The 26,764-nt window shown below is 42.1% G+C and overlaps 1 protein-coding gene across 5 annotated transcripts in view; it reads right to left on the reverse strand.

Annotated features, from left to right (window-relative positions):
• PRUNE2 (prune homolog 2 with BCH domain) overlaps positions 1-26,764 on the reverse strand; it is a 260,462-nt gene that overhangs the window by 20,941 nt on the left and 212,757 nt on the right. For all 5 annotated transcript variants that reach the window (XM_034646743.1, XM_034646741.1, XM_019805122.2 and 2 more), the window contains exons 10-14: positions 17,547-17,626; positions 15,182-15,382; positions 6,739-6,912; positions 3,725-3,733; positions 544-646 (exon numbers count right to left, since the gene is read on the reverse strand). In XM_034646743.1, coding sequence (XP_034502634.1) covers positions 544-646; positions 3,725-3,733; positions 6,739-6,912; positions 15,182-15,382; positions 17,547-17,626 — 567 coding nt within the window. The remainder of the gene's footprint in view (positions 1-543; positions 647-3,724; positions 3,734-6,738; positions 6,913-15,181; positions 15,383-17,546; positions 17,627-26,764) is intronic.

Genomic DNA, 26,764 nt, shown 5'->3' on the forward strand with positions numbered 1-26,764 from the left:
ATGACATTGAAGAATGGTTGTGCATAGAACCTCTTTACCTTGAAAAGAATGCAGTTTCCCAAAATTATTTCTCTGAGAGTGAGTATTGCTCATTTATTTGTATGGTTACCTTCTCTCTCTCTCTTTTTAATGCAAGTACGCTCAAAAAATATATAGGTTAGAACCTGAATTTCAAAAATGTCAACAATGTTATCATATACCAAGGGCCCAAGTGAATGATATAAATGAACCTGGGTTATCATCAGCTGAATAAGAACGTGTTATCGAGGAACAAAAATAACACTTTACCCAAAGGAAATGTTATAGAATTTTAGAGTGCAGGCAAAACTGTGTTCGTTTTGTTTTCTATTCACGCTGCTGACAGAAGTGTTCTTTTAAAGGTTTTAGCCTCTTGAGCAATATTCCTCGACAGAGATTTCACTGACTTTTCATCAAAGGCTGGGAATATTCTACACCATCTATTTCCTCTTCTTAAAGATGCTCTATCTGCCATGACATGCCACAGACATTCACTCGAAGCACTTTGTCAGAAGTATCACTCACAGGAAAAGATTTTCCATGACATAGTGGTAATCCGCCCGACTGCTGTCTGGCAGAAAACAGGCAGCAAACACAATGATGGCATTTAGGCCGTCCCCATAGTAGCCTGGGGGACAAACAAAAAGACATTTGTAACCAGCTGAAAGCTCTTAATAAGATAATATTTAACCTAAAGGACAAATCTGGAAGCCTTGACAAGTGTGTGTATGGAATAGATACACCCTTCAGTGAGTATTATATAGACCACACTTCTATATGTAGAAACACACAAACCTACTTTTCAGACAAGTATATGTTTTACAGAGTCTTAAATATACAGTGTGAATGTATTTGCATATATAGGGTATCCATTTGTTATGGACAATTATATGTGTTGTCCATCGTCATGAATGGGATATATAAATATTCAACTTACCAGAGGATGGGGGTTTGACTTACAGGTTTCTAATTTATATAACGCTTCTGTCCCTTACTGGCTGAGAGGTTCTGTTCGATCCTCTTTAGCTTTTTTCAGTTTTAGACTCTGGCTAATTTAAAGGGAAAATCCAGTCACGGAATTGCAATATAATCAGATGCACGTCCTCCAGTGACCAGACACTAGTAAGCTGACAAGTAAAGCACCTTTACTTTGATTTCGAGGATTGGTTCACTTGCCTGTAGCATCCCTGGGGTCTCCAGATTCAAAAGATAGTACAGGGACACACGGAAAGCTCTGGCCAGGCCTAGAATAACTCAGCACAGAATTCAGAGCCCCCTCTTTTTAAAAAGGAGCAAACTCAAGAAGGGCCTGGTTAAAGCTGACCTCCCTTTGGGTTCTATGAAAGTATTTGCTTTGGGGAGAACTTGAGAATTACCTCCTGATAACATGGACAGGGAGCGGAGGTGGAGGTCTACTTGCATGTGGTGCTGAGAAGAGAAAAGGCGAGTGTGGAACTCCTAAGAGTCAAGGAAAATATAGGAACATCTCAGGCCATTTCACCCACATCTGAAAGCTCTGTCCCATTCTTAAAGCTCCACGTTCCCTCAGAGCTCATCTTTGAAACTCATGGCAGCTGTTGGTCAAATCCCACAGGTTAATGTGTGGACTCTCATGTGTCTTTGAGACTTAAAAATGGAAGCAATGCACTGTTTTCATTTTTTTTTTTTAAAGATTTATCTTAGAGAAAGAGAGAGAGCTCACAGACACGCTTTGGGGGAGGGGCAGAGGGAGAGAAAGAATCCTGAGCAGGTGCCATGCTCGGCGCTGAGCCCGACACAGGGCTTGATCTCACAACCCTGAGATCATGACCTGAGCCGAGAAGTCAAGAGTCGGCCACTTAACCCACTGAGCCACCCAGGCGCCTCTCTGTGTTTTCATTTTTTTAATCTCCCTTTTTCAGCACTTGGCATTTCCGTCCTACAACATAGTTCTGGATTTCAGAATCACGAAACAGAGATTGCCTTAGAGCTCTGAGTAGGTGGATAGGACATACCCGCCAGCCTCATCAGAACTCAGTGCGTTTCGTCTTTTTTCAGGACTCTAAATACCCCTCTGGTGATTACATGGCAGTAAAATACTGGCTGGATATAGACTTGGATGGCCTTAACTCTTGAAAAGCAGTTTAATAAGATGTTCTCTACAAAGACAGAGAGCACGACACTACCACAAAAGAGGTGGGGGAGGAGAGTGATACCAACTAAAAATATATCAAATTATGGGTTTGTGTGTATGACCAATCTGAGGTTGTTGTATACAGTGTTGACTCTCCACGTCTTGGAAGATGCTACCTACGTAAGTATACACCTGATGTAATACCTGTTTGCAAAACCGGATTGGGGTAGCTTCCCTGTGGATTATTCACCTTGTTTCGTCTTTTCCAACATGCAGGTATTTACCAACTTCTTTTTTGAGTGAGATGTGAAGGAAAATGGCAGAAGGAGATATATTTTAATAAACGAAGAGTCTATTCGACTCTTAATCTTCTTCTTAAGGAGAAGAATCTTCTTAAGAAGATTCATAACCGAATGAAAATCCACAAAAGATAAGGTGGCTTTGCTTCGCTAATGTTAACAGCACAAAGCTATGCAATTTAGACTCAGCACAATGACCAGGACTGGGTCTATTAAAAGAGATAACAGAGGAAATGAACCCAACTTAAAAACAAGTACAGAAGCATCCTTTCAAAAGCATCTTTTTAGGAGTAGCTGCCTGGCCCCGGGATGTCAAGATAATTTCAAGATCGTGACCACTCAGCTACTTTGATTTCTTTTTCTGTTTCTGGAGAATTTCTAAGATTTTTTTTTTTTTTAAAGGACAGTCTGAGGTTTATAAACAGCACTTCAGAAGTCATCTTAAAATGGCATTTCAGCTCTTTGTGTCAGTGTGTCTGTCCTTGGAATGCTGTGGTGTTGCGTTCATTCAGGCTCGTGTATTCGAAGGAATACTTAAGAATCAACTCGCGACCTTCCAGTCACTGTCTAAGTCAGGAATGTCTTTTCTTTATAGAAAATTTCCTGAAACTTACAAGCGAAGGTGGATTTTTGTACTTTTGGGCAGAGGAGCTGTAGGAAGGAAAGAAAGAGGCAAAAGACAGAGGAAGAGAACAGGAGGAGGGAAGACCTAAGATGTCAGAAAGGCATTAGAAGAAAAAGATTTCTTCCTGGAAGTTTTCCTTCCAAACCAAGGTCGGGTGCCACTGCTGTTAGGCTCTGGACGTACTTCACCTCAGCACTGCTGGCAGAAGGTGGTCACTGGAATGAGTAGTCCCACTTGCTTTTTGTCCCTCACAGACGCCTTCGAGGGGGTCAGCTAAGCCCATTTCTATGTTAAATATGCAGCTTACTCAAGTCAAGCTGGCTGCCAGCAGTTGAATAATTCATCTGAAGTTCGGTTTTTTAAAACATGTATTTTATCTGACTCCCTTCTCAGTAACCAGAGTTGAGTTCGGGGTGTATGTGCGGAAGTACACGTGCAATCCCACCGCAGGGCCTCCTGAGACCCTCTGCGGCGATAATGCAAACCTTACCTGAGGTAGAACAGAGAGGAAAGGGACGTAACACAAGTTTGCTGGCCAGCAAATGGAATGGAGAGAGAAGGGAAGATGTCACAGTCGCAACCAAAACATACACACACACACACCAGCCTGCAACGCTTCTCCTCATTCTTTCCGGGGCCATTTGTCCAGCAACACTGCAGAGAAGTTACCTGAATCTCCTATAATGAAATAAGAGAAGTAAAGAAACAAGAAAGGAAACTTCTCATTATAATGCTTTGGTGTGACGGTCCTAGGTTATTTAAATGCATCCTCCACTCCAAGGTCAAAAAAGCCAGTTTCTGGCCTTAACGTGACCCCACACTGTCGTGGATCAAAACCCACCCAGACCTCTCTTTGTTCTTTCATTGAAGCAGATAACAGGAATATTGCCCATGGGCTCATGGGAGGTGACACTGGCTTTGCGGTCACCCTCTTTTGACTGATGAAGTCGCTGAAGCCTGTGAAGTTAGGTCACGTACCAAGGTCATAGGGTAATTAGCAACAAAGATAGGGCTTGAACTCTTCTTCTCTATTGCGTACAAGGCCTCTTACAATAGCTTCTATCAAGGTCACCAAAGCTGAAGACTGAATTATTTGTCCCCATACTTCTTTCACGCCTGTGCCCAACTGGCACGGACGCTTGGCTGAGCCTGGCTTTGCAGCCAAGTGAGACAGCGATTTTAATCACCCCCATCTTGCAGTTATGCTGCACAGAGCACGGTACCACCACCCCTTTCCTGTTGGCTTCAAAGGGAACAGCTCATCAGAGCAAAATGCCAGACACCCAGACGAGACCTATGCCCCCTATGGAGCGCTCATCAGAAGCCAGGATCCCAAATGCAATGGACTGATCTCTAGGGAGGACTGCCTGATGATCCTGAAGGTCTAAGAAAGTCGTGTCAGCTTCCAACACAGCGGGCCGAGCTTTGGCAAATTCAGAAGTAAAATCTAAACTGTCTTTACCTACAGAGCGCAAAAGCTGCTGGGGGGGTGGGATGGGAAGAGGCGGCGTCTCGCGGCCGTTCCCGATGGGTGGGGGCAGCCAGAGGCACACTCATGCGGGCCGGCGCCTGGAGAAGGCCGGGGCGCAGCTGGGCAGAGGACAGGCGGCCTCCTCTTCCACGCCAACGGGACAGTCACACGGACAAGACCGAGCTCACGGACACAGAATGGAGGGGCGCGGATGCCAGGGGAGGAGGTGGCAGGGAGGCAGGGCACAGCAAACCAGGTTATCCCTGAGGCGTGGGCTGACTTGTCGCAGAGAGGGTGGGAGGCAGAAGCAGGGGCTTTGCTTTGACCTTACTGTGGGGATATGCCAATCACTCTTTCCTGATTCGGGCAGCAGGTCTGCAGACGGATGGGCTCAACCCTCCCACCCCACCCACCTGCTTTCACTGTGGCAGGTGAGTCTGCAGGGAAAATGAGACCTAATCCGGCCTCAGGAAGACAGGAAAGCCCGGAGGCCTCTTCTCCACAACAAAAGGGCTCTTCGTTTAAGACCAGAGTGGTAAACATTCATACGGATTATCTAACCCTGGGTGACTCTGATTTACTCTGACAGACTTTTCTACCGTTTTTGACCTTTTTTTGGAATGGGCACAGGCTGTTTTTATCATCAGCCTCTGTTTTGTTTTGTTTTTTATTTCCAAAAAGCACACAAACCCAAAATACCCGGTGGGTGGTGCAAAGGAGGGATGAGCTTCCCGGAAGATCTGGGATGATGTTCGGGTTGTGGTTTTCGTCATAAGAACGAAGGGTCGACAATATGGCCCGTGGTCTGTCCCCTTCAGCAAGCCGGCCAGCTCTCCTTCTGCAGGGCTGTGGGAAGGTTTCCCTTAGAGGACACTGCCTCCAGCCCCACAGCAGCTGTCACTGGGCCCTATTACCATTTCAGGTCACAAAGAGTGAGGTCATGGGAAGGAAGGTCATGGCCAGGGGCACCCATGGGCATTTTCTTTTACTCTCAAGGTGGGGATCCCTGGCCGATTCTGATACTTACGTGAAGGGAGCAATGCGTATATGGAAGATGGATAATCGGCTGGTGGAGGGAAGTTTGAAAAAACAAAAAGGTCCTTCTGCTCATTAGAAAACAAAAGCTATGGCTTTAATGCAGCACCAAGACGCTTATTTCCCTGTCCTTGTTAAGGAAGCGAGAACAACAATTGCCTTGTCAGCTTACACTTTTTCTGGAGCGGCTGAGTGTTTAGGGTGGTGCCTCAGGCCTGCAGGAAAGGAGCGCATGCAGCAGGAAAAAAAAAAAAAGCCGTTTTCTGAAGTTGACAACATTAAATGTGTTGCTTGTGCTCATCTGACTTTTTGTGATTCCAAAATTAATCAAGGCTCCCGGAGCTCCTAAAAAACACTGGAAATACGGAACACAGTTTTTCTCTCTCCCTTGTCCCTCCCGAAGCAGGTGGAGGCTTTCACCGGAAATGCCTGTTGTCAGGCCCGGATGTAATGGAGTCTCTAGAAAAGTGAACTTCAGGGAGGGGAAAAAACGACCAGGAGGAGTCCAAAGAGACTTCCTAAAGCTTCTAAGAGGATTCAAAAGACCATTTTGTTATGAGAAGCACCTCTGGGGTGGTGATCTTACTACAGGCCATGGTAGTATAGACCGGGAGGCTATTCAGTTAAACCCTACAACCACGGTAAGTGTAGTCACCATCCATCACCATACAAAACTATTGCATTATTCACTATATTCCCTGTGCTGTACTATTCACTCCCATGCCTTATTTATTTTATAACTGGAAGTTTGTTGAACATTTCATAATATAAGTGTCGAATCACTATGTTGAATCACTTGAAACTAATATAATATTTATGTTAACTATATTTCAATAAAAAATACCCTATAACTGACCCATATGAATTCCAAACAGACATTATTAAATTGGACAACTACAGTTCTCAAGAAATTTGCCCAGAAGATTATAGCTGTCAGACATGTGGTGTGAAAAGCAGTTTTCACATCAGAAAGCTATTTTTTTACATAGGCTTTGCAATGTTTATAGAATTGAGTCTGATGTAATGTACTTAGTTCTACAGTCCCCTGAATATTGATTGCAAAATAGGGTTTTGAGGATGTCATGATGCAGAGAACCCTAGTTTCATTTTCTAATTAAAAAAAATATATATGGCTGCCCTGGTCCCCACCTCCCCGATTCACAAAGAGCTCGACTACCTCCATGAGAAATGACTCTCCTGTAGGGCTCGATGACTTTCATGTCAATCCGCTGTTCCTGTTCTCCAATCACCACTGTCCTCCACAACCGGTTGTCCTCGCGCTCCTCTTCTGCCGTATACTCTGGAATAGACTCTGACTCTTGGCCAGAATCTTTGTTAGATGTGGAACCCTCTGGAAGTGAAGCACAGAGAAGGACTGAAGAGCAAGACTCCACAATGGAGGCAGTTCAACGAGCTATGTCCTGGCAGAGCCAACCTGAGGGCACTCCCTGTTTGACACAACTCTTACAGAGCTGAACACCATCATCACCGCATAAAGGATGTTCCATGAAGTCCTGTTTATCGATGGATTAACTGAACAATCAAATCCACACTAAGGCCAAGCTGAGGGTGGGGATAGGTGCAGGGCTAGAGCTGCCTTGGGTCAGTGACCTAGGGAGTACAGGCTGGTACCAATTCATCCTTGATCATACAGGTTGAAGACCGGGGACTTTTCTCGTGGGGTAAAAGGCGATTTATCAGGCCCAGATAATTTTGTTTTCCTTGGGCCACATATCCTAGTATATCCTAAGTGGTTAGTTTCTTGATGATACCACCAGCCTAGATTCCCCCTCCCCCCGCCACACTGTGACTCTTACAAAGAAATTGAGCCCCCTACCCTATTGGGAGCAAATTTGGGCTGAAATATGGTATTACTTCCAGTGGATTTTTCAAAATATGCTACAGAATGCTCCAAGGCCAAAAATTCATAACACTCCTATTTGTGGGTGCATGTGACAATAAAAAAGTCCACTGAACATTCTTTGGAGAAACATTTACTACCCACTCTTGTGCATCCAAAAAAAAACCAACAACGGTGTTAAATTTTTTAAAATGGATAAGCAGCAATTGTTTTCATGTTTATTTCAACTACTCGTAGAGTTTAACAGTGGTTATTCTTTACATGTTTAAGTAATTTGAAGGAAAAGGTTATTCCTAACCTTCCCAATAATTCTATGAGATCATTCTTATTTTTGCATTCATGGGAAAGGACCTTTGCTTTATATTGCACTTTACTTATATTCGGTTTATGGCACTTCGATAATAAGAACAGTAATACTTCATTAGATATCTACCACGTGTCAGGCTCAGTAGTAGGTATTATAGTAGACGTGCCCATGCAAAAACTGACTTTGAGTTAGTTTGCTATCACACTATACCCCCAATGTGTGATTGTCTCATTCTCTTTATTTTACCACCAGGCTGGGAATTCCTTGGGCCAAGAAATTGTGCCAGAACCACCTTTATTATTCACCTTCACCAACCAACTCCACACTTAGCTTGGGAACCTGCATAGAGCACTCAGTGAAAATGAAAGCAAATGGGTAAATAAAGGACAGCTTGGACAAGCCCCTGAAAATACAGGTAATTGGTAAGGAGACCACGACAAAGCCATCATGCTCTGGAAGACTCCTCGAGACACATTCGAATGTGTCTAATTACCTGTGACTTAGAACAGCAAACTGAAATCCAGCTGGGAAGCAATCTTAGCCCTTTTTGCCAACACCAACAGCACCACCACCTACAGAGTCTGCCCCCCTCTGCATTCCCACCAGCTCTCATCTTACTTAGGACAACTTCTGGCTTCAGAACAAGCTCTACGTCACTGGCGCAAATCCATCCATCTGCGCTGGACTCCCAGTCTGGAATCCCTTCCTGTTTCTCCCTTCCTTTGGCTGAGGGCCCCTAGATGCTTATCTTTGCTCCCTTCCTGGGACCCTGTTTTCCATCTGGTCTCTGTGCCCTCAGAACTCTGGGCTCTGATGGGGGCTTGTCTTCAGTGTTCCTGTCCATACACGCTCTGCCTTGCAACAAACTCACCATCCACCAGCCCCTCTTTCTCCTTATTTGGGACTTTCTGGCCTGCGCTAGCTGGACCCAGCTGCTCTATGTGGGGTGACTGTTTAGTTTTCTGCATGCTTTTACTGAAGCATTTGAAAAAATTTGTATACCGTATTCTTTTTTCTGGTTATAAACATAAAATGCTAATAAAAGTTTAAACAATGCAGACATTGTCCATCAAAACCGCAAAAATCCCCAGTGCCACTCACTCATTGTTTGCTGTGTATTCTTTTTATTATGTACATGGGTACAAGCATACTTTCCCCCCAAGTATGATTAGTCTATATATTTTGCATGTTCTTTTTTTTTTTTTTTTTTTTTTTAAGTAGGCTCCACACCCAGCATGGAGCCCAACGTGGGGCTCAAACTGACGACCTGGTCAAGACCCGAGCTGAGATCAAGACCTGAGCTGAGATCAAAGGTAGGACACTCAACCAGCTGAGCCACCCAGGTGGTCCCTATTATGTGTTTTTTAAAAAGATTTTATTTATTTATTTATTTGAGAGAGAGCATGAGGGAGAGCTCGAGCAGGGGGAGGGGCAGAAGGAGGGGGAGGAACAGACTCCCCGCTAAGCAGGGAGCCCCACACAGGGCTTGACCCCAGGACCCTGGGAACATGGACTGAGCCGGAGGCAGAGGCTTAACCGACTGAGCCACCCAGGCGCCCCTCTATTCTGAATATTTTATACATTTTCTTCTATGATGTGCTCCTACCTAAACATATAGCACAAGCTTCTTTTCATCTCAGTGACTATAAACCCTGTCATTTGTTTGTTTGTTTGTTTGTTTGTTTGTTCATTTTTGGTAATCTCTATCCCCAACGTGGGGCTCGAACTCACAGTCCTGAGATCAAGAGTCACAGGCTCATCTGACTGAGCCAGCCTGGCGCTCCTAAACCCTGCTTATGTTAAAAAGGAGCCCTAGAATATTCCATTTAACTGATGTTTTTTAGTTTATCAATCCCACAGTGATGGAAATTAATTTTATTCTCCTTTGTTGTTGTTCTCATAAAGAATTTGCTTCAGTAAGTATCTTTGTGCAGGTATCTTGCCTCACCTGTGCACATACTGCTATAGGTTAACTTCCTAGCGGTGGGATGGGGGCTCAGAGGCTATAAGGACTTAAAGTTTTCATGGGTATTTTTGAATACGTCACACCAAAATATATGACTAGTCATTTCTTCACACTAACAAAAACTCTGGAGGATAGCAAAGGTTTTAACCCTTGACAATTCAGGGTGAAACTTGTCTCTTGGTTCTTTTAATTTGTATTCGTTTAATTATTAAAGAAGGTAAAAATTTTTAAGTGTTTGTTGGCTATTTATATTTTTCTTACCGACAAGGAGGCACCTGTAAGGTCCTCTGCCTATTGTGGTCCTTATTGATTTGTTGAATTCTTTATATAAAACTTTGTCGTACACTGTAATTATTCTCCTGCTTTGTGCTTAGCTTTTATTCTTTCTTTCTTTTTTTTTTTTTTTTAGAGATTTTATTTTTAAGTAATCTCTACACCCAACACGGGGCTCAAACACACAACTGAGATCAAGAGTTGCACACTCCACCGACTGAGTCAGCCAGGCACCCCTGTGCTTAGCTTTTGAACTGATAGTTTTACCAAACTGAAATTTAATATTTTTGTAGAGCTGAATCTGTTAATTTTTGTCCTTATGGGTTTTTTTTTAAGACATTTATTTATTTTAGAGAGAGAGCAAGAGCAGGTGGGGCAGAGGGAGAGGGAGAGAGAATCCCAAGCAGACTCTGCACTGAGCACAGAGCCAGATGGGGGCTTGATTCCAGAACCCCAAGATTACGACCTCAGCCGAAACCAAGAATCAGACACCCAGCCAACTGTGCCACCCAGGTGCCTGAGTCTTTATGTTTTTTGATCACTGTATCATAGTAAGAAAGGGCACTTCTACCTAAAAATATGTATGTATACTAGCATTTTCCAACAGTTTATTATTTTTTAAAGCATTATTACTCATTTTGGTATAAGAGGGTGGGCCTTTTTATGAAATGTTATCCCTGCTGTTTCAGAGAGGGAGAGCTGGCAAGGTGCTGGGGTTCCTTCTCCTTTCCCTACCTCTTCTGATTGATGTAAACGGGCAAAAGAAATTATTGAAAAGCTAGGGGTACAGGAAATTCTCAAAGTGTTCATTTCTAAAAGTCCACAATATAAGCTAGTAAGAAATAAAGATGGCTTTCTTTATTCCTTTGAATTAGCAATATCCTCCCCATCTTCATAATTCTTCTGCATTGCTCTAAACACGTCCCCCCTCCCGCCATCATTTTCTATTTTCAAAAATTTCAGGACTCATTTAACTCTCTATCCCCAGGGCCTCCAAATTTAACTTTTGGTCTGATGCCCTCTTCACTGAGAAATGCTTGATTTTCTTTGTCTTCTTTCCTTAATAACCAGCTTTTCGCCCTGGTGACTGGTGAAATCAATTAAGCCCTGGGGAGGAGTCGATTTGAACGTTTTCCTTTGTCCTTTTGGGGGGATGATTTAGTACACAAACTCCCGAATGTCCTGTGCTGCATGGACCACGGTGGCGAATCCATCGTTGGTGTGCAGCATGGACTCTCTACAGGTGGTGTCAGCTGTAGCCTCCAGCGGGGACCTGTGTCCGTGAAAGGTGACTAGCTCTCTACACTGTGATCAGACACCAATAATGTGAATCATCTTAGCGGACATTGTTTGAACTTTATCTTGTTAGAGGAAAGGCATCCCGTATGCAGTGAAGGAGTTGTTTCGGTGACAAAGAAAGAGCAGGGAGGCAGTTCGTTTGACTGTAAAACCTAGCACTCACCAGTACAGAGAAGAATCCTCCTTGCAGGCTACACCCTATGGCATAAGGTTGGTTGTGCGTAAAACAAAATAAGACTAACACTTCTTTTAGTTAGGAGTAGTTCATTCGTAGTTAAAACAATCAATTTTATAAGCTGGTTACCTGCAGGCTGTGAGGGCAGTAGAACATAGTAGGTGGGGAAGTTAAATGAAATGACTGCCTGATTGTCTGGAAAAAATGGTGAAGCACCTTATTCACCCTGTAAACTGTTATTAGGGATTCTAGAAAAGGTAGCTGAGGGGTGCCTGGGTGGCTCAGTCGGTTAAGCCTCCAACTCTTGACTTTGGCTCAGGTTATGATCTCAGGGTTGTGAGATCGAGCCCCGAGTTGGGCGACGCGTGGGGCATGGAGCCTGCTTAAGGTTCTCTCTCTTCCCCCCTTCCTCTGCTGCTCCCCCGCCCCACATGCTCTCACTCGCGTGCTCTCTCTCTCAAATAAATAAATCTTTTAAAAAAAAAAAAGAAAAATGAAAAGGTAGCTTAAACAAGGTCACTAACCATCACTTAGGAGGCTAGACGGAAAAAATTAAAAGTACATGAGTGTTTCTTACAACATTCTTATCAGAAATATTCAGGCTAGAATTCTTTATCATTTTTTCATTTCCCCTACAAAATGCTTTTGCTGAGATCTGAGTTACAGTAAAAAATAACTGAGGTGGGTTTGGAAAACAGAAATAGGTCATCATCTTTCTCACCTTTGGATATTTTTAAGTTTCTAGGATTAGTATTAAATAAAGCATTTTTTTTTTAAATAAAAGGCTAGATCTCCCTTAATCTGAAAGAGTGACCTCCTAAATCCTTCGGTATCTACGTGTTTTTGGTATCTTTGGCACACGTAAGTACCAAAGGAAGTCAAGCTTTAATTATATTGGTACACTGAATGATATTTTCCAACTATTTGGACACGATTATCAAAGAAAATTGCTTGGAAGTGGAACCGATTTCATGTCTTTTGAGAGTGAGATTCAAAAACGTTTCACAAGCAAAACCACATTGTGGGAAAATAATCTGTCAGAAATAATTGGTCATCAGCTACAGAATGAAACAGGCAAATGGCATGACAATTCTTCAAGTGCTTGGTGAAGTAGGAGGCTTGAAGTCACGAAAATGGCTGGGTGAAAGGGCATGTGAATAAATGTACGGGTAGGGTCATCAGGCTTGGCTTCCGGTGTGTTAGCCTCATCTAGTGAAAGACCCCCTCCTACTCATTGTCAGTATATTCTGGGGAAGAAACAGCGCAGAAGTCAAGGACGACAACTCAGGGTTTGAATGCTGGCTCTGGCATTTACGAGCTATGTGACCTTAGTACATTATTTAACCTGTGCCTCAGTATGCTCATCTTGAAAATGGGGTAAACATGATACCTATCCATAGAGCTGACATTCACAGAGCTGAGGAGGAAAATACCTAATATTTATAAACCACCTAGCACAAATCCTGGTACAGAGGAAGCACTCTGAAAGGGTTCATTAAAGAAATCACTGACCAAACGTTTGGAAACACTGTGCCTTTGAAACTCCAATTTTGTTTAGAAGGTATACACTTGGTTCCAAATGCCCACAGAAGAAACCCACAAATGTGCTGCTTTCAAGCATTTATTTCCTACTTTGGGACTAAAATGTACTCACGTCTCTTCCATAGTCTGTTATCTATAGCTGCCTGTTTATAAAATCAAGCTACTCTGATACCCTTCGTGTTTTCAATGCTTCATGTTTTTGTTGGTTTAAAACGGCGTCTGACTATACATCTTTCATTTGAAAATCAAGGTGGGCTTTACAATTCAACTTACATTAAAATTCTGTCCTCTGAATCTAAGACCTAAATGTAGGGTTGTGGTTGTGAAACTGGTTCTTTCAACAAAACTGTGTCGACTAAATGAAAGGAACTATGTCAGCAAGTGGCAGCTTTAATTACCAGTTTGTTCAGCCACCGCCACTTCGCTTGGCAGTTTTGCTATTTATAAACATAAAAGGTTCAGATGTGGTGTGACACAGCTCCCTCTAGGGCAACAGGGAAGTGCAGGGGGAGAGAGGGAGGGGCCAGCTCATGCCACAGCTGTCTTCTGTGGGATGGCAGTCAAGGCATGATTCTTTCCCGTGGGAAGATATTAGCAGTTAAAGGGCTGGGGCAGCCAGGGTGGACAGAATAGCTGGGGAAGAGTCTCGGGGATGAGAAGAAAGAATATGAACTCAAGACCTTTCACATTCTCTTTGTTTCCACTTACAGGGTCAAATACCCAGATAACTACAGAAATTGGAGAAGACAGCCATAGCGCCATAGAAAATCTCTAGTTAAACAGAAGAAACTGTCGCACAGGTAACTTAGCCATTTCCAGTTCTTTTGAGTTGAGGAAATGAAGGCTTATCCTCTGTAAAAGTAGGGGCTGAATCCGTGCGGGTCACGGTGGTAGTCCCAGTGGCTCAATGATCATCGGCTGAATGAATGAGCGAATCTGGTGAATTTCCTAATTTCCTAATTATGTTCTCTTACTGTGTTAAGTGTCAGGGCATCATTGCATTGCGGTATTTGGTTTTTGACCATAATAATTTTCCTGATGTATAAAAGCAATAGCTGTGGCCAGGATACTCCTGCTTTCAATTTCAAGTATTATGAAGTCAGAGAATATCACCCTGTAAAATAGAAACTATGTAATTCCATTTTATAAAGCAAATGCTTTGTATTTGGATATAATTTCTTTCTTTCTTTTTTTTTTTTAAAGACTTTATTTATTTATTTGACACAGAGAGAGAGAGACAGTGAGAAAGGGAACACAAGCAGGGGGAGTGGGAGGGGGAGAAGCAGGCTCCCCGCTGAGCAGGGCACCTGATGCCAGGACTCTGGGATCATGACCTGAGCCACCCAGGTGCCCCTGGATATAATTTCTTAACCCAATTTCACTGAACAAGAGAAAGAACTAAGATGAGACTGATATTCCTATCAGGAATGTCAGCGTTTGATCCAGCAACTCTTATTTTACTTCCTTTTTATTCTTCACCCAGAGGCCATCCCACCTTCCTTCCTATTTTACTGGAGATATAGCAATGAACATCATAAAGTCCCTGCCCTCACAAAGCAGATATGCTGGTGGAAGGGAAAGACAATAAACACAAACCAAATAGTTAAATGATAGGATTTCAATTACTGACACATGGAAAATAAAATAAGTAGAGGGACAGAAAGTGACTAGGTTGGGAGGTGGGGAGCTCCTTTGGTGACAGAGGTCAAGGAAGGCCTCTCTGAAAAGTTGACATCTGATTAAGATCTGAATAAAGAGGAGGAGCCAGCCATGAATGATCTTCAAGGAAGAACATTCCAGACAGGGGGAGCTTATACAAAGAAATTAGTAAGCTCTAATTTCTCTGCTCCAAATTTTATCTTCCAGATTCAATTCTCTTTCTCTGCAAACCCAGCCCCAATTTTCTTACAACACAGCATGTAATGGTTTTCCCTCAACCCCAGTGCCTACCACAAGACCTGCCAAGAATAAGCATTTAACAAAGGAGCAGCGGCTATGTATGACCTCTGTGACCACACCTGTTCTATTACACTCTAAACTGTCAATCACAGCCACCTATGACCTGAGATACAAACAAAAGCTTCTAGAAATTACAGAAAGGAGCCACCAGCAACAAAACGGGAGGTTTGTTCCCACGGCCACTTAGGTAATCTTTCACTTTTCACATAACTTTGGCCTTGACAACTTGGCGACTTACCATGCCCAGTGTATTCAAAAGAATCTGCTTCGTCAGGGGTATCCAGTTCATCCACGTTGATATCAATTTCATCTGGACTGTCTAGGTTATCATCAGAGAGAATAGACCCTTCACTCTGGTCCAGAGAAAGATTGATATTTGGGGCTGTGAGTTTGATTCTCCGAGGATGAGCGTCGTTAAGATCCAGAGAATTAGGAGGTTCTAAAGAAGAAAAAATAGGAACATCAAGTACTAGACCATATACACTGCTGCCAACAGTGTGTGTGGGCCCCAGTGAAAAACATTTTTAAGGCCCTTAAGCAAAGGCACACCTGTTAAAAACCCTTACATGGAATTTGGATCCCTTTCTTGACCAGCAGGCCTCAGCGCTGGCTTGTCCCAGCCACATACGCCCTGGCCACGTAGAAATAAAAAGTGGAAACCATTGCTAGAGGAGCAGAAAACCAATTTTCAGACCTGCCCTGTTCAAGTTTGAGAACTTGGCACTGATATAACAATGAATTGAATTTTTATGATGCATAAGAAAAACAGCTAAGCGTACACAGGTCTCATGATGTTCTTGTAGATTTCACTCCTGCTGAATGAAGGATAAGAACTTCATCTATCATGTTCAAGGGCACCCCCAAAATACTTCCCTGCAGTTCCTGACAACTCTGTGTATGATCTGTAGTGATCTTTCTTTGGCATTCTCCTTTTTTTCTTTTCTTAGATAAAACTGAGGTAGCCTCCCAAATTACGTTATTGGCTCAAGAAGTCACTACCTTTTACGCTAATATTTCTTGGCATTGGTTGCTGTATCATGAGTGATAGTCTTCATGTGTTAAGGCTCATGGAAGTAGCTCCCATCCTCTCAATGAAATATGCATCTTGCTCCTACTATGACTTCCACTTGATGCAAGTAGAGCTGGAGAAGTCATTTTTAACCAAGTCAATCCCAATTCAACAATGGTAGAAAGTTAGCCCTAAAATAGAAAGTTTAGGACTCCTAATCACAAAATTTTGGAAGGCCATCTGGTTTACTCTTCAATTCTGGAATTGTAGCTCTGGTCTCGCCCTAAGGAAAGTGACTCTGTTTCTTTGTCATTAAAATGTTTTCTCTGTACAGAACATCACCCAAACTGTGTTCCATGTTATGTTTTTATGTATTATATTTGAAAAAAGTTTTTATTGACCTATAGGTTTGTAAAAAGATTGGGTTTCTGTATTACAGAAATTCTCACAACAGTGCTGTCCAAAAGTTTTTTGTGATGATAGAAATGTTCTATATAGCTGTTGGGCACTTGAAATGAAGCTAATGCAACTGAAGAACTGAACTTCTCAAGTTTATTTTATTTTATTTTATTTTTTAAAAGATTTTATTTATTTATTTGACAGAGGTAGAGACAGCCAGTGAGAGAGGGAACACAAGCAGGGGGAATGGGAGAGGAAGAAGCAGGCTCATAGCGGAAGAGCCTGATGTGGGGCTCGATCCCACAATGCTGGGATCACGCCCTGAGCCGAAGGCAGACGCTTAACCGCTGTGCCACCCAGGCGCCCCTCAAGTTTATTTTAAATTTCAATTAATTTAAATAGTCACATGCAGTGAACCACTACCATACAGGATAACCATAGCCTTAATATCATAGCCTATATCATTCACTAGTGGATTGTGAAACTTCAAGAGTAGTGTGCATACACAGTGGCTACCAAGATTATTTGACCAGAGAACATTTAAAAATAATTATGTCACATGACTAGTATTTTGAAAAATGCACTTTAAATACTTGGACTGAAAAATAAATAAATACATAATCGACTCGCTTTTTCCTGCTCCATTCTAGGCTTGGCTGATAAAATCAGGGTTCAGGATCTTGGCATGTTCCTGAAGCTGGTACAGTGCACAGGAGTGACCGCGGTACAAAGTGAGAGTGGGATGCAACTGGAAATTTAAAATTCTTCTTATATGTGTCTTGAGCTGGAAACCCGTGGCAGGTAGGGTTTTTTGTTTGTTTGTTTGAATAATCAGGATACTGAGCCTTCCTGACATCACATTTTTAATTTTAAACATTCTCACACTGAAGTACAAATCTGGGGAACGTCGATGTTAGAATTTGGTACTCTGTTATCTGGTAGCCACTTACCACACACTGTGGTGACAGCTGTGGCCCAGGAGGTCAAAGGCGGCCTAAACTAGTGAGCATCAGTGTTCCAGTCAACTTTGAAATGAGCCAAATCCAGCCTAACACCCGCCTCACATTTTTTTTTTCTCTTCACTTTTATCACTGAATTCACAAGTTGGATGCATAGGAAATGGTTTTCTCACTGAATAATGACAAGGTCTGGATACAGACTGGTGCTGAAGGAAATGAACAAATGCTCCTCTCACCAGGCCTCATGTCTGCAGCACTGGGGCTCGGCATTCCCTCCTCAAAGGGGATGTCCATGCCTACATCCTCTGACGGCAGTCTGGAAAAAAAAAAAAGAAAGAAAGAAAAAGCAAAACAGAGAGTGTAAAAAACTGTGTGGGATTTAATTTTCTCTGAAAAGGCAACTCAGAGATTCCAGGATAACATTTTCAGCTCGCTTGGAATAAACCAAGTATGTATACTGAAGCCATCGTAAGTGGCCCCATTTAGAATAAAGACTTTCTGCAGTTACCATGAATAAGAAACAGGGGTACCAGTCTTACTCTGTACACAGCAAATCATTTCTCCTACTAGTTCACACAAGTAAGCACACACCAAGGGAAAAATCAGAAACAGGAAAAGCAAATAACTGATAAAATATACTTACGGTGGGCATTTAATAATACTTTTTCAACAAGAGAGGCAACACATGTGCTTTGGAGTAAAAACAGACCTGACTTCGTATATTATCTCTTCCTCTGTGTAAATTTCAGCATATTAAATTGCTGTCAGTCTCTCTACATCAGTAAAACAGAGATATACCATCTACCTCATTGAGTTCTGAGAAATGAAGCAATAAATGTAAAGGGCCTAACATTCCTGAGAAGGCACCAACTGATGTTATTTCCTATCCTTCTTTGAATATTTAAAGATTCGTTGTGAATTATATGTTGGTGAAGACAGTTCTGGTCATGAGATACCATCTTTTCTCTCTAAACAGTATTGAGCTCAGGACTGGTAAGCCAAGCCACATGTAGGGGAATAGGAAAATACTGGAGAAAATTGTGACAAATGTATATGTTCCCACAGGAAGCTGATCACTGATCACAGTGAATTCCCCTTGACCTATTTTTACCTCTTGTTCCTTATTTAGTATATCTCCATTAGTCATGACAACATATTTTTCTTCTTGATGCTTCCATGTAACTTCTCTCATCTAGGGTGAGTCCTTGTGATGTAGGCACTAATCTATATTTAAGCATGATGAACCTTCGTGTTAGTGTTCTAAATTTAATCTCTCCCTCCCTGTTATCGACACTTTCCTCCACTTGAATCTGGGTCTACCAAATTTGGAATTTGCTTACCTGAATGATCAATTTCCAGTATCCAAGTCTAAGCCCTTACTGTCAGCAAAGCATTATGATGAAAAAAAAAATTCTTTGTTTCTAGTGAGACGCAGTGCTTCATTTATTTGACAAATAGGTAGTGAATACCTATCTGTGCTGCGGACATGGAGGAAAAGAACAGACGAGCCTCATTCTTATAGAGATGGGATGATGGGGTTAAACAGTGATTATCACTGATCACTCGGTGCTGCTCCCCGAGAGAAGTGAATGCCCGTGTTGTTACCTACCAACCCCCAAAGAGCTCTTCAAAAACACCACCTCAGGGAGTTTCTTTCTCCATACACTTGCTGTTTTCTCTATCCTGTGTGTTCTCTGAAATGAATCCTGCACCCTGGCAGAAAGACAGCAAGAGGTTGGTGTGTTCGTCAAAGATAATGATGTACGGGCAGGAACAAGATAAGTGGTGTCAAATAGAGACACCATACTCAATGACAGCAAACCGAATTATCCAGCAATAGAGGTGGGGTGGTGAACGAAGAGAAGACCTGTGCTAGGCCCCAGGTTTGAAAGTCCTGGGACCCAGAGGGATGGTTTTCCATGATGCTGCAGCTTTTCCGATTTTCTTACAATGATTCCTTGCATGTGAAGTCATCTGTGTGTATTCTCCTTGACATACACCCTGCAGTACCCATAAAGTAGCGGACTGCTATTTAAGAGCAGGTGGATTCCAGTTCTATCACTCACTGTGTGTCATATGACAAGTTATCTAATCTTTCTGTGCCTCAGTTTCCACACTAATAAAAGAGGGAGAATGTGTGATGTCTAAAAATAACACTAAAGGGAAAAAAAAGTTATCCATTATTATTGTAGCTCTTTTTGTCATCTATTCTAACTGCCTGCTGTATTAGCCTTGAAGCTTCATGAGGACAGGAACCATGTCTGTCTCTACTATCATGTCTCCAGCACCGGATAGAGGTCAATACCCAATAAATAGATGTTGAGTTGAATTACTGAGCTTGAAATTGCCTAAATGTACATGTACATTATTTCCTCTAGTCCTTTATGAGTCAACCTTAAAAAAAAGACTTTATTGCTGTACCTACTTCACAGAGCACATGAGGGTGCTAAGCCTTAGCTCAAAAATAAATATGAGAGGTTTAAATAAAGAGATGGTATTGGTCTCAAATTTCTGTAGGTTTTATGTGCGACAACATCATGGATGCACAGGGTATTATGCTACGTGAAATGAAAGCCAGTGAAAGACAAATACCATATGATTTCACTTGTATGTGGAATCTTAAAAAACAAAACAAAACAGAACAAACAAAACAAACAAAAAGCAGAAACAGACCCACAAATACAGAGAGCAAAGTGGTGGTTGCCAGAGGGGAGGGGGTTGGGGGATGGACAAAATGGGTGAAGGGGAGTGGGAGACACAGTCTTTCAGTTATGTAAAGAATAAGTCCTGGGGATGAAGGGCACTCACTGCATAGAGAATATAGGGGTATTGAGATAGCATTGTATGGGGAGAGATGGCAGCTACACTTGTGGTGAACATGGCGCACTACACTGTACACTTGAAACTAATGTAACATTGGGTGTCAACTACACCTCAATTAAAAAAAAAAGACTTGTAGGTTTTGTTACTGTTTGTAAGTTATAGGCAACATCATGAAATAATTGAATGCGTCCTAGATATGAGGTTATAGTTCTGGGTTATAATTCTATGTTAGTACTGATAAACTGATTAACCCTGAGAAAATTATCCAACCACCTTTGTGATTTTACATGGAGATAATAAAGACCTAATATCACAGTGACTGTGGAGAATAAATATAATACATGTGAGTACTCCATAAATCACAAAACATTGACTAAGTTTAAGGTATTACATTCCCTCATTTGAGACATAGTATTAGGATTAGGGATTTAATTGAAGTATGCGTCATGGCTGGACAAAACATAACGAAGGTTACTACAAGCTGGGTATTAGCCCAGGTAAGAGAAAATTTCAGTACGGCATAAATCTCCATAGAGCCTGTAAGGGCCCTTGAACTCACTGACGTTAGTGAATAGAGCCTTTTTCTCTCACTACTTTTTTGCAACACAGAGCGGAGACCTTGTTAAGAAGGTGCTGGAAAGCCAGCGTTGGCATGCATGGGGGAAGGGATAGCTGAAGGTTGTGGTCAGGGGTGACCTGAGAGGAGAGGGACTCTCAGAAACCATGGATATTACAGAAGGCCATAGGGACATTTTAGGAAACCCACAGGGACAGAGAAGGAAAGCTGAACCAAAATAGCCCAGAGGCAAACCTGAAAGAAACGCGAGTTGTGTTCATTGTAAATAGTTTGACCACATTCGTGCCTTGGGTCTGTAAATATTTATAGAAATGACATGGCCAACCAGGGTTGTTGGCAATTGAGCAAGATGGAGTTTTAAGATCAATAATGTAAACCTCTCGGGATCTGTCATGTAACAAATCAGTCCAGAGTGAAGATAATCATAGCCACTATTTAATTTGGGGTTTTCTGTATATAGAACGGAGCTACCGAAGAGGCTGAGGGAATTGTAAAATACAAATTCGACTCTTATACAGCTGACCTCCCAAAGAGATGCTCGGCTCCATGTCTCCATCTAGAGGACAGATCCAGAACTGTTGTTTGCTGGCTGGTTTTATAATCCTTATTGTGCTTCACCAAATATTTCTGGCTCATGGCCTTCTGGGCACGTGGTAAAATTGTACTTTCCTGCTCTCCTTTGAAATTAGGGTGGTCAGGTGATTTTCTTTGACAGATGAAATGAGAGTGGAAGTGGCAGGTGTAGGGCCAAAGAATGAGGTATGAGCAAGTGTGGGGGTGGCTGAGTTGGAGCTCTGTCAGGCTGCAGCCAAGCGGCTATGAGGAGCAGAAGACCCTCCTTGAAGCTCACTGAATATGTAAAGAAGAGAGGAATTTGTATTGTGTTTTGCCCCTAAGATACTGAGTTTCTCTGTCATCACATCCTAATCCAGCCCATTCTGACTTGTACAACTGGCCTTTAGCATTTGTTTTGAAGGGAATATCTGACTTATACTCTGCCCTAATTTGGGAAACCTATTTCTCACATTCTCAACTGAGATTCACGTTGATGGTACGCATCTTGTCTGGGTTACTAAAGCATGAAAGAACATTTTAAAAAACGAGAACAAAAGCCCTGAAGGACATCAAATGCTTTCAAGTGTTTTTTAAACTTGAGTATTTATATGCCATCTTTACGGTTCTTCCATCTAGCACCTATTAATTTACTTAACATTCTTCTTTAAATTGACTTATTTTAGTTAAGTAAATTCATTGTGAAAGGAAGATTTGCATCACTTGCATATACGGAAACTTAAAATCACTCGCCTAAAATAGTCACATAAATTAAATATAATGAAAAAAACAATGCTATTAAATTCAAGGAAGAAACACCTGGGCTCTGAGACTTCTCTCTTTGCTAATAAATAAGTAAGTAAATAAATAAATAAATAAATAAATAAATAAAAATTAGCAAGTGTCTGGCAAAGTGGAAAGCCATGTACCATGATAAATGCAAAGAAATGCTGTATAAGATACAGCACCCAAAGAGTAATTAATATATTTCCAAACTTGAAAGAAATCAAAGGAGATCCCCAGGGGCCAGAAACAGTGTTACTCCAGAAAGCCGATGAAAAAGTAGCCCACAGGATTTTGGCCTAGACACAGGTGTTAGGGCTCTGCAGGAGAATAAGGCAGTGGACCTTAAAGAACTGCCCCCTTAATGGAAAGGGGATGAGAAGAAACTCGTCTCTGGCCTTGGAAAGTAAGTCAGCCTGGGATCTTGGCTGGAATATGAGAATTAGAGAGGCTACTTGTATGCCAAGCCTGTTTCTATTTACATTACCCGAATGATGTAGGGAACCCAGGTCAAGAGATTCAAACTAAAATTCATCTAGGACCATTGAAGGCCTACAGCCCTAGGGTTCCAGAAGAATCAAATGTGAAGCCACTTGGTGATGTTATTTTTACAATCTAGGAGTCATTGGAAATTTGTTTAGGAGAAAGAAAAAACCCTCTGAAAGATGAGTTCACACCAAAAACCCAAAAAACACAAAAACCCAAACCATAAAATACACTAGGGAAAAACACACCACGAGGGATTGCCATCAGTTGCACCAGACAGAAGAATTAGCAAGACAAGTACCCCCCACAAAAGGAACAGTATGAAAGAGATTCTAATGATTAAAGAATAATTTTTAAACCTTTGTTGTGTGAAAGCGCTGAGATTTGGGGTTGTTTGTCACAGTTGGTAGAGTCACTTACCCTGCATAGCCACGCTGCTTTAAAAAGGAACATCTAAAAATAACAATGCAGAAGTGTTGACAATAAAGTGACATCAAAAAAGTCAGAAGAATATTAACCACAGGAAGGCAAGCATCACAATATAATCACAATATTAGTATCAAAGGCATAATCACAATATTAGTATCAAATGGGATAGATTTTAGGCAGAAAAAGATTCTCAAGCCTTAAGAAAGTTATTATTTCATGAAAAAAGGAATAATTCTTCAGAAGATATAATAATCCAGAGCCTACAGGCTTTCAACAACAAAGCCCGAAAATAAAATAAACACTGAATATAAATTATAAGGAACATTTAATTTTGTGAGGGAAAATTTAAATATACTTCTCAAGAATTTGTCAATCTGAAAAAAAGCATGAGGATAGACATCTGAACAATGGAATAATATAGCTTGATCTAATGGACGGATCTGCACTCAATAAAAGTACACCGTATTTTTCAAACTTAACGAAAACTGACCATAGAGAACATCTCATAAAATACCGGAAGTCAGTATCACATGTATCATAATCTCTGACTTCAGGGACATACATCCGGAAACCAATCACGAAAAGACAATTTGGAAATTGAGAAACACATTTGTAAGCAAATGACAATAAAATCTATGAATCAAAACTTGTGAAGGCAGCTAAAGAAATTCCTAGAGGAAAATAAACAGCTTTAAATTCAGGTATTAGAAAATAAAGTGGACTCAATTAGCTGAGTTCAACTCAACCCAAGGAAGTCAGAAAAAGAACCATCCTCTTATGTGATTCAATGCTGTGCCACAAACGCAAAATCAAGCACTGCACATGGGACCCATTTTCAGACTGGAGAATCCATTTATGTCACTGTTCCCCATGAACATGAGAGGTGGTACACAGATTCAATACAAACAGCATTGAATTCCACATCCTTCCAGTATTTCTGAATCCAGAAGGATTTAATTGTTGTGTAGGATTAGCTTTGCCTGAAATCGGGGGCTTTTCAACAGGAAACAAGCAGCAAACCAAGACTTGGCACACACACATGCAACATTTCTAGATGGTAATGGTTCCCAACAGGCATGTATGCGTAGAAGTAGGCAGCAATCCTTTTGGAGAAGAATCCTTCTTACAAGATTGGCCGCTAAGAAATATGGCTCCGAAGAGGTAGGGTAGCAGGTTAAGGCATTAATTGTTCTTAGAAAAATATTGGATGGTTATGCTGATATATTTTGGAAAAATGATTACATCCAGAGAAAGTTCCTTTATATCAGAGTTCCTAAAATTCTCCTGGCTTCCTTCTAGTTAGGTAAGATCTACTGGACTGAAAAAGCTGCTTTCTCTAGAAATGGCGATTAAGAGAAAAAAGAAAAGCCAAACAAAACTTTTCATGGGGTGCCTGCCTTCCTTTGTGAAGTACGTAAATGAGCCCTTTAAAGCCCAACAGTTGGAGGACTGCCATTTCAGGATTCTTGTCTGATAAAGCAGTCGGCACTATTTAAGGTAAGGGTATTTGCCATTCTGTGAACCCTCAGATGCTTACCAAATTACTCACGTGGGAAGCAAGCCAGCCTGAGGCTGCCCTGGGCTTCACACTCCGATTAATCAAGCTGATCCCAAGGAAAGGATGGGAGCTTAGGTCCCCCAACAGGAAACTGGGTTTGAGCCCATAAAAATGAGGCTCTTAGCAACAGCAAGCAGCTCAGCGGGGCTTCCTTGCCCTAGAACAGATAAGCACTGTGGTCCCTAGAAGCCAGCCAGCCAGGGCAGATAAGAAAGAGGTGATGGCAGGGAAAATGGATGACAAAGTAAGGGAGAAAAGCACTGGGCATACGCCAAGAGAACGACCTCTTTGGGGATTTTGCAGAAACCCACACACCATGCCATCTGTTCTCAGATTCTCAGAGGAGCGGGACACAATGCAGTTTCCTTACCCAGGGTCAAATTCTAAAACTCTGCAGGTAGCAAAGATTACTTGTAATCCAAATGACCCTTGGATAAGTTTTTGAATTGTTCCCTAAATCATAACGTATGTGGTTAAAATCCTTTGTGTATAAAATCCTTTAGAGTAAATCTTATGGACACTAAAGTTTGAGGAACACTGAGCAGGAATAGAAGGAGGCCATAATATCATTTCAACCATTTGCCTTTCAGATAATAATTAAATCACTGGCTGGGAACAGAGATGGATGGAGAATTCCACCTCTTGCTTGCGGGGTATATGCCATACTCTCTTCTTGTGTTTGCTAAAACTTAATACATATTGGTCATTTGTGTGTTGTTGAGAACATTACATTAAGTGGCATATTCTTACCCTGGGGATGGGCATATAGTTGTTTATGAAGTGAATTTATAGTTCGTAGCTTGAATTCCTCACAGGCGCCTCAAACTCAACGAGCACAAAGCCGTATTCAGCATCTCTTCTACACAGATGTGCTACATCCTATATTCTCAGCGGTGGTTTTAAAAAGTATCCAGAAATTCTTTGACACTCCTTGCACAAGTTGAAGCCCAATTCCTCTCCCCTTAAGTTTGAATTGAGTTTAAAGAACAGAATAAAGTAGAAGTGACACTGTGTGACTTCTAAGAGTAGGTCCTCAAAAACAGTGTGGCTTCTTCTTTGCTCTTTCTTGGGTCACCCCACTGGGAGATGTCTGCTGCCATGTTGTAGGGACACTGAAGCAGCCCTATGGAGGGATCCATGTGGCGGGGAACTGAGGCTTCTGGGACAAAACCAGGAAGGAACTGAGGTGGCCTGCCCACCGCCATGTGAATGATTCACCTTGGAAGAAGCCCCTCCGGCCGCCGTCGAGTCTGAATGACCGCAAGCCCTAGCCCATGTAGCCCATGTCTTGGTAGCCTCTTCCTAAGAGACCCTGATCAGAACCACCCAGCTGATCCACTCTCAAATTTCTGACACACGGAAACCGTGAGAGAATAATATTTGCTGTTTCATGTTGCTAAAGTCTGAGACACTATTACACAGCAAAAGCTACCACGTTCCACAGCCTGGGAATGTCTCTACCTATTACCTGAGCACCCAAACCTCCAAACTAGCATTCATTCTTACTTCCCCTTCTTTTTAAACCATCTTTTCCCAATCCACTTGACCATCCAGTCCTGTAGATTTGCCTCACCTCTCCTGTCCATTTTCACCAATGCCACTTACACGCATGTGTAAATGGTCACATCCCTTCCTTCCTTGAAGGAACTTGTTTCCCTTTTTCTCCTTCTGATTTTTACTCCCCACACCCTCCAAAGCACTCGCTGAATATCCTTCTCAATCTAACCTTCTTGTTTAAATCCCTTCAGTGTTCCCCACTGCCTGAAGGAAAAGGCCATGAGGCCTTCCTGCTCGGCCCCTCGCTCCCCCATGCCAGGCTAGAGCCTCCTCTCCTCTTGCCCACGCCCTGCTTGGCCCTGCTAACCCTGCTTGTCTTCTACGACTCAGCTTGGACATCTCGGTCACTGATCTCACCCCCAACCCATACAGCTGGGTCAGGTTATAAAGCACCCTGTGCTCATTTCAAATTGGCAATTTTTCATGTTTTTACATCACCTATTCTTAACTGGTCTACTCCCCCACCCGCACGCCTCCCCACTCCTATCCCTCCCTCCACACAGGCACACAAAGCTCCATGCGGTGCTTAGCACAGAGCCCAGCAGGCGGTGGAGATGAAGAAATAACTATTGAATCAACGCCTTATTTAGATGTGAGGACGCCCCGCTCTTCTGGTAAAATGCTTCTCACAGTGTCTCACCACATATCGGAACTTGAAAATCAAAATGCTCTACCGACAAATCACTTCC

The sequence above is a fragment of the Ailuropoda melanoleuca genome, chromosome 17 (genome assembly GCF_002007445.2).
Source record: "Ailuropoda melanoleuca isolate Jingjing chromosome 17, ASM200744v2, whole genome shotgun sequence".
Taxonomy (NCBI): Eukaryota; Metazoa; Chordata; class Mammalia; order Carnivora; family Ursidae; genus Ailuropoda; species Ailuropoda melanoleuca.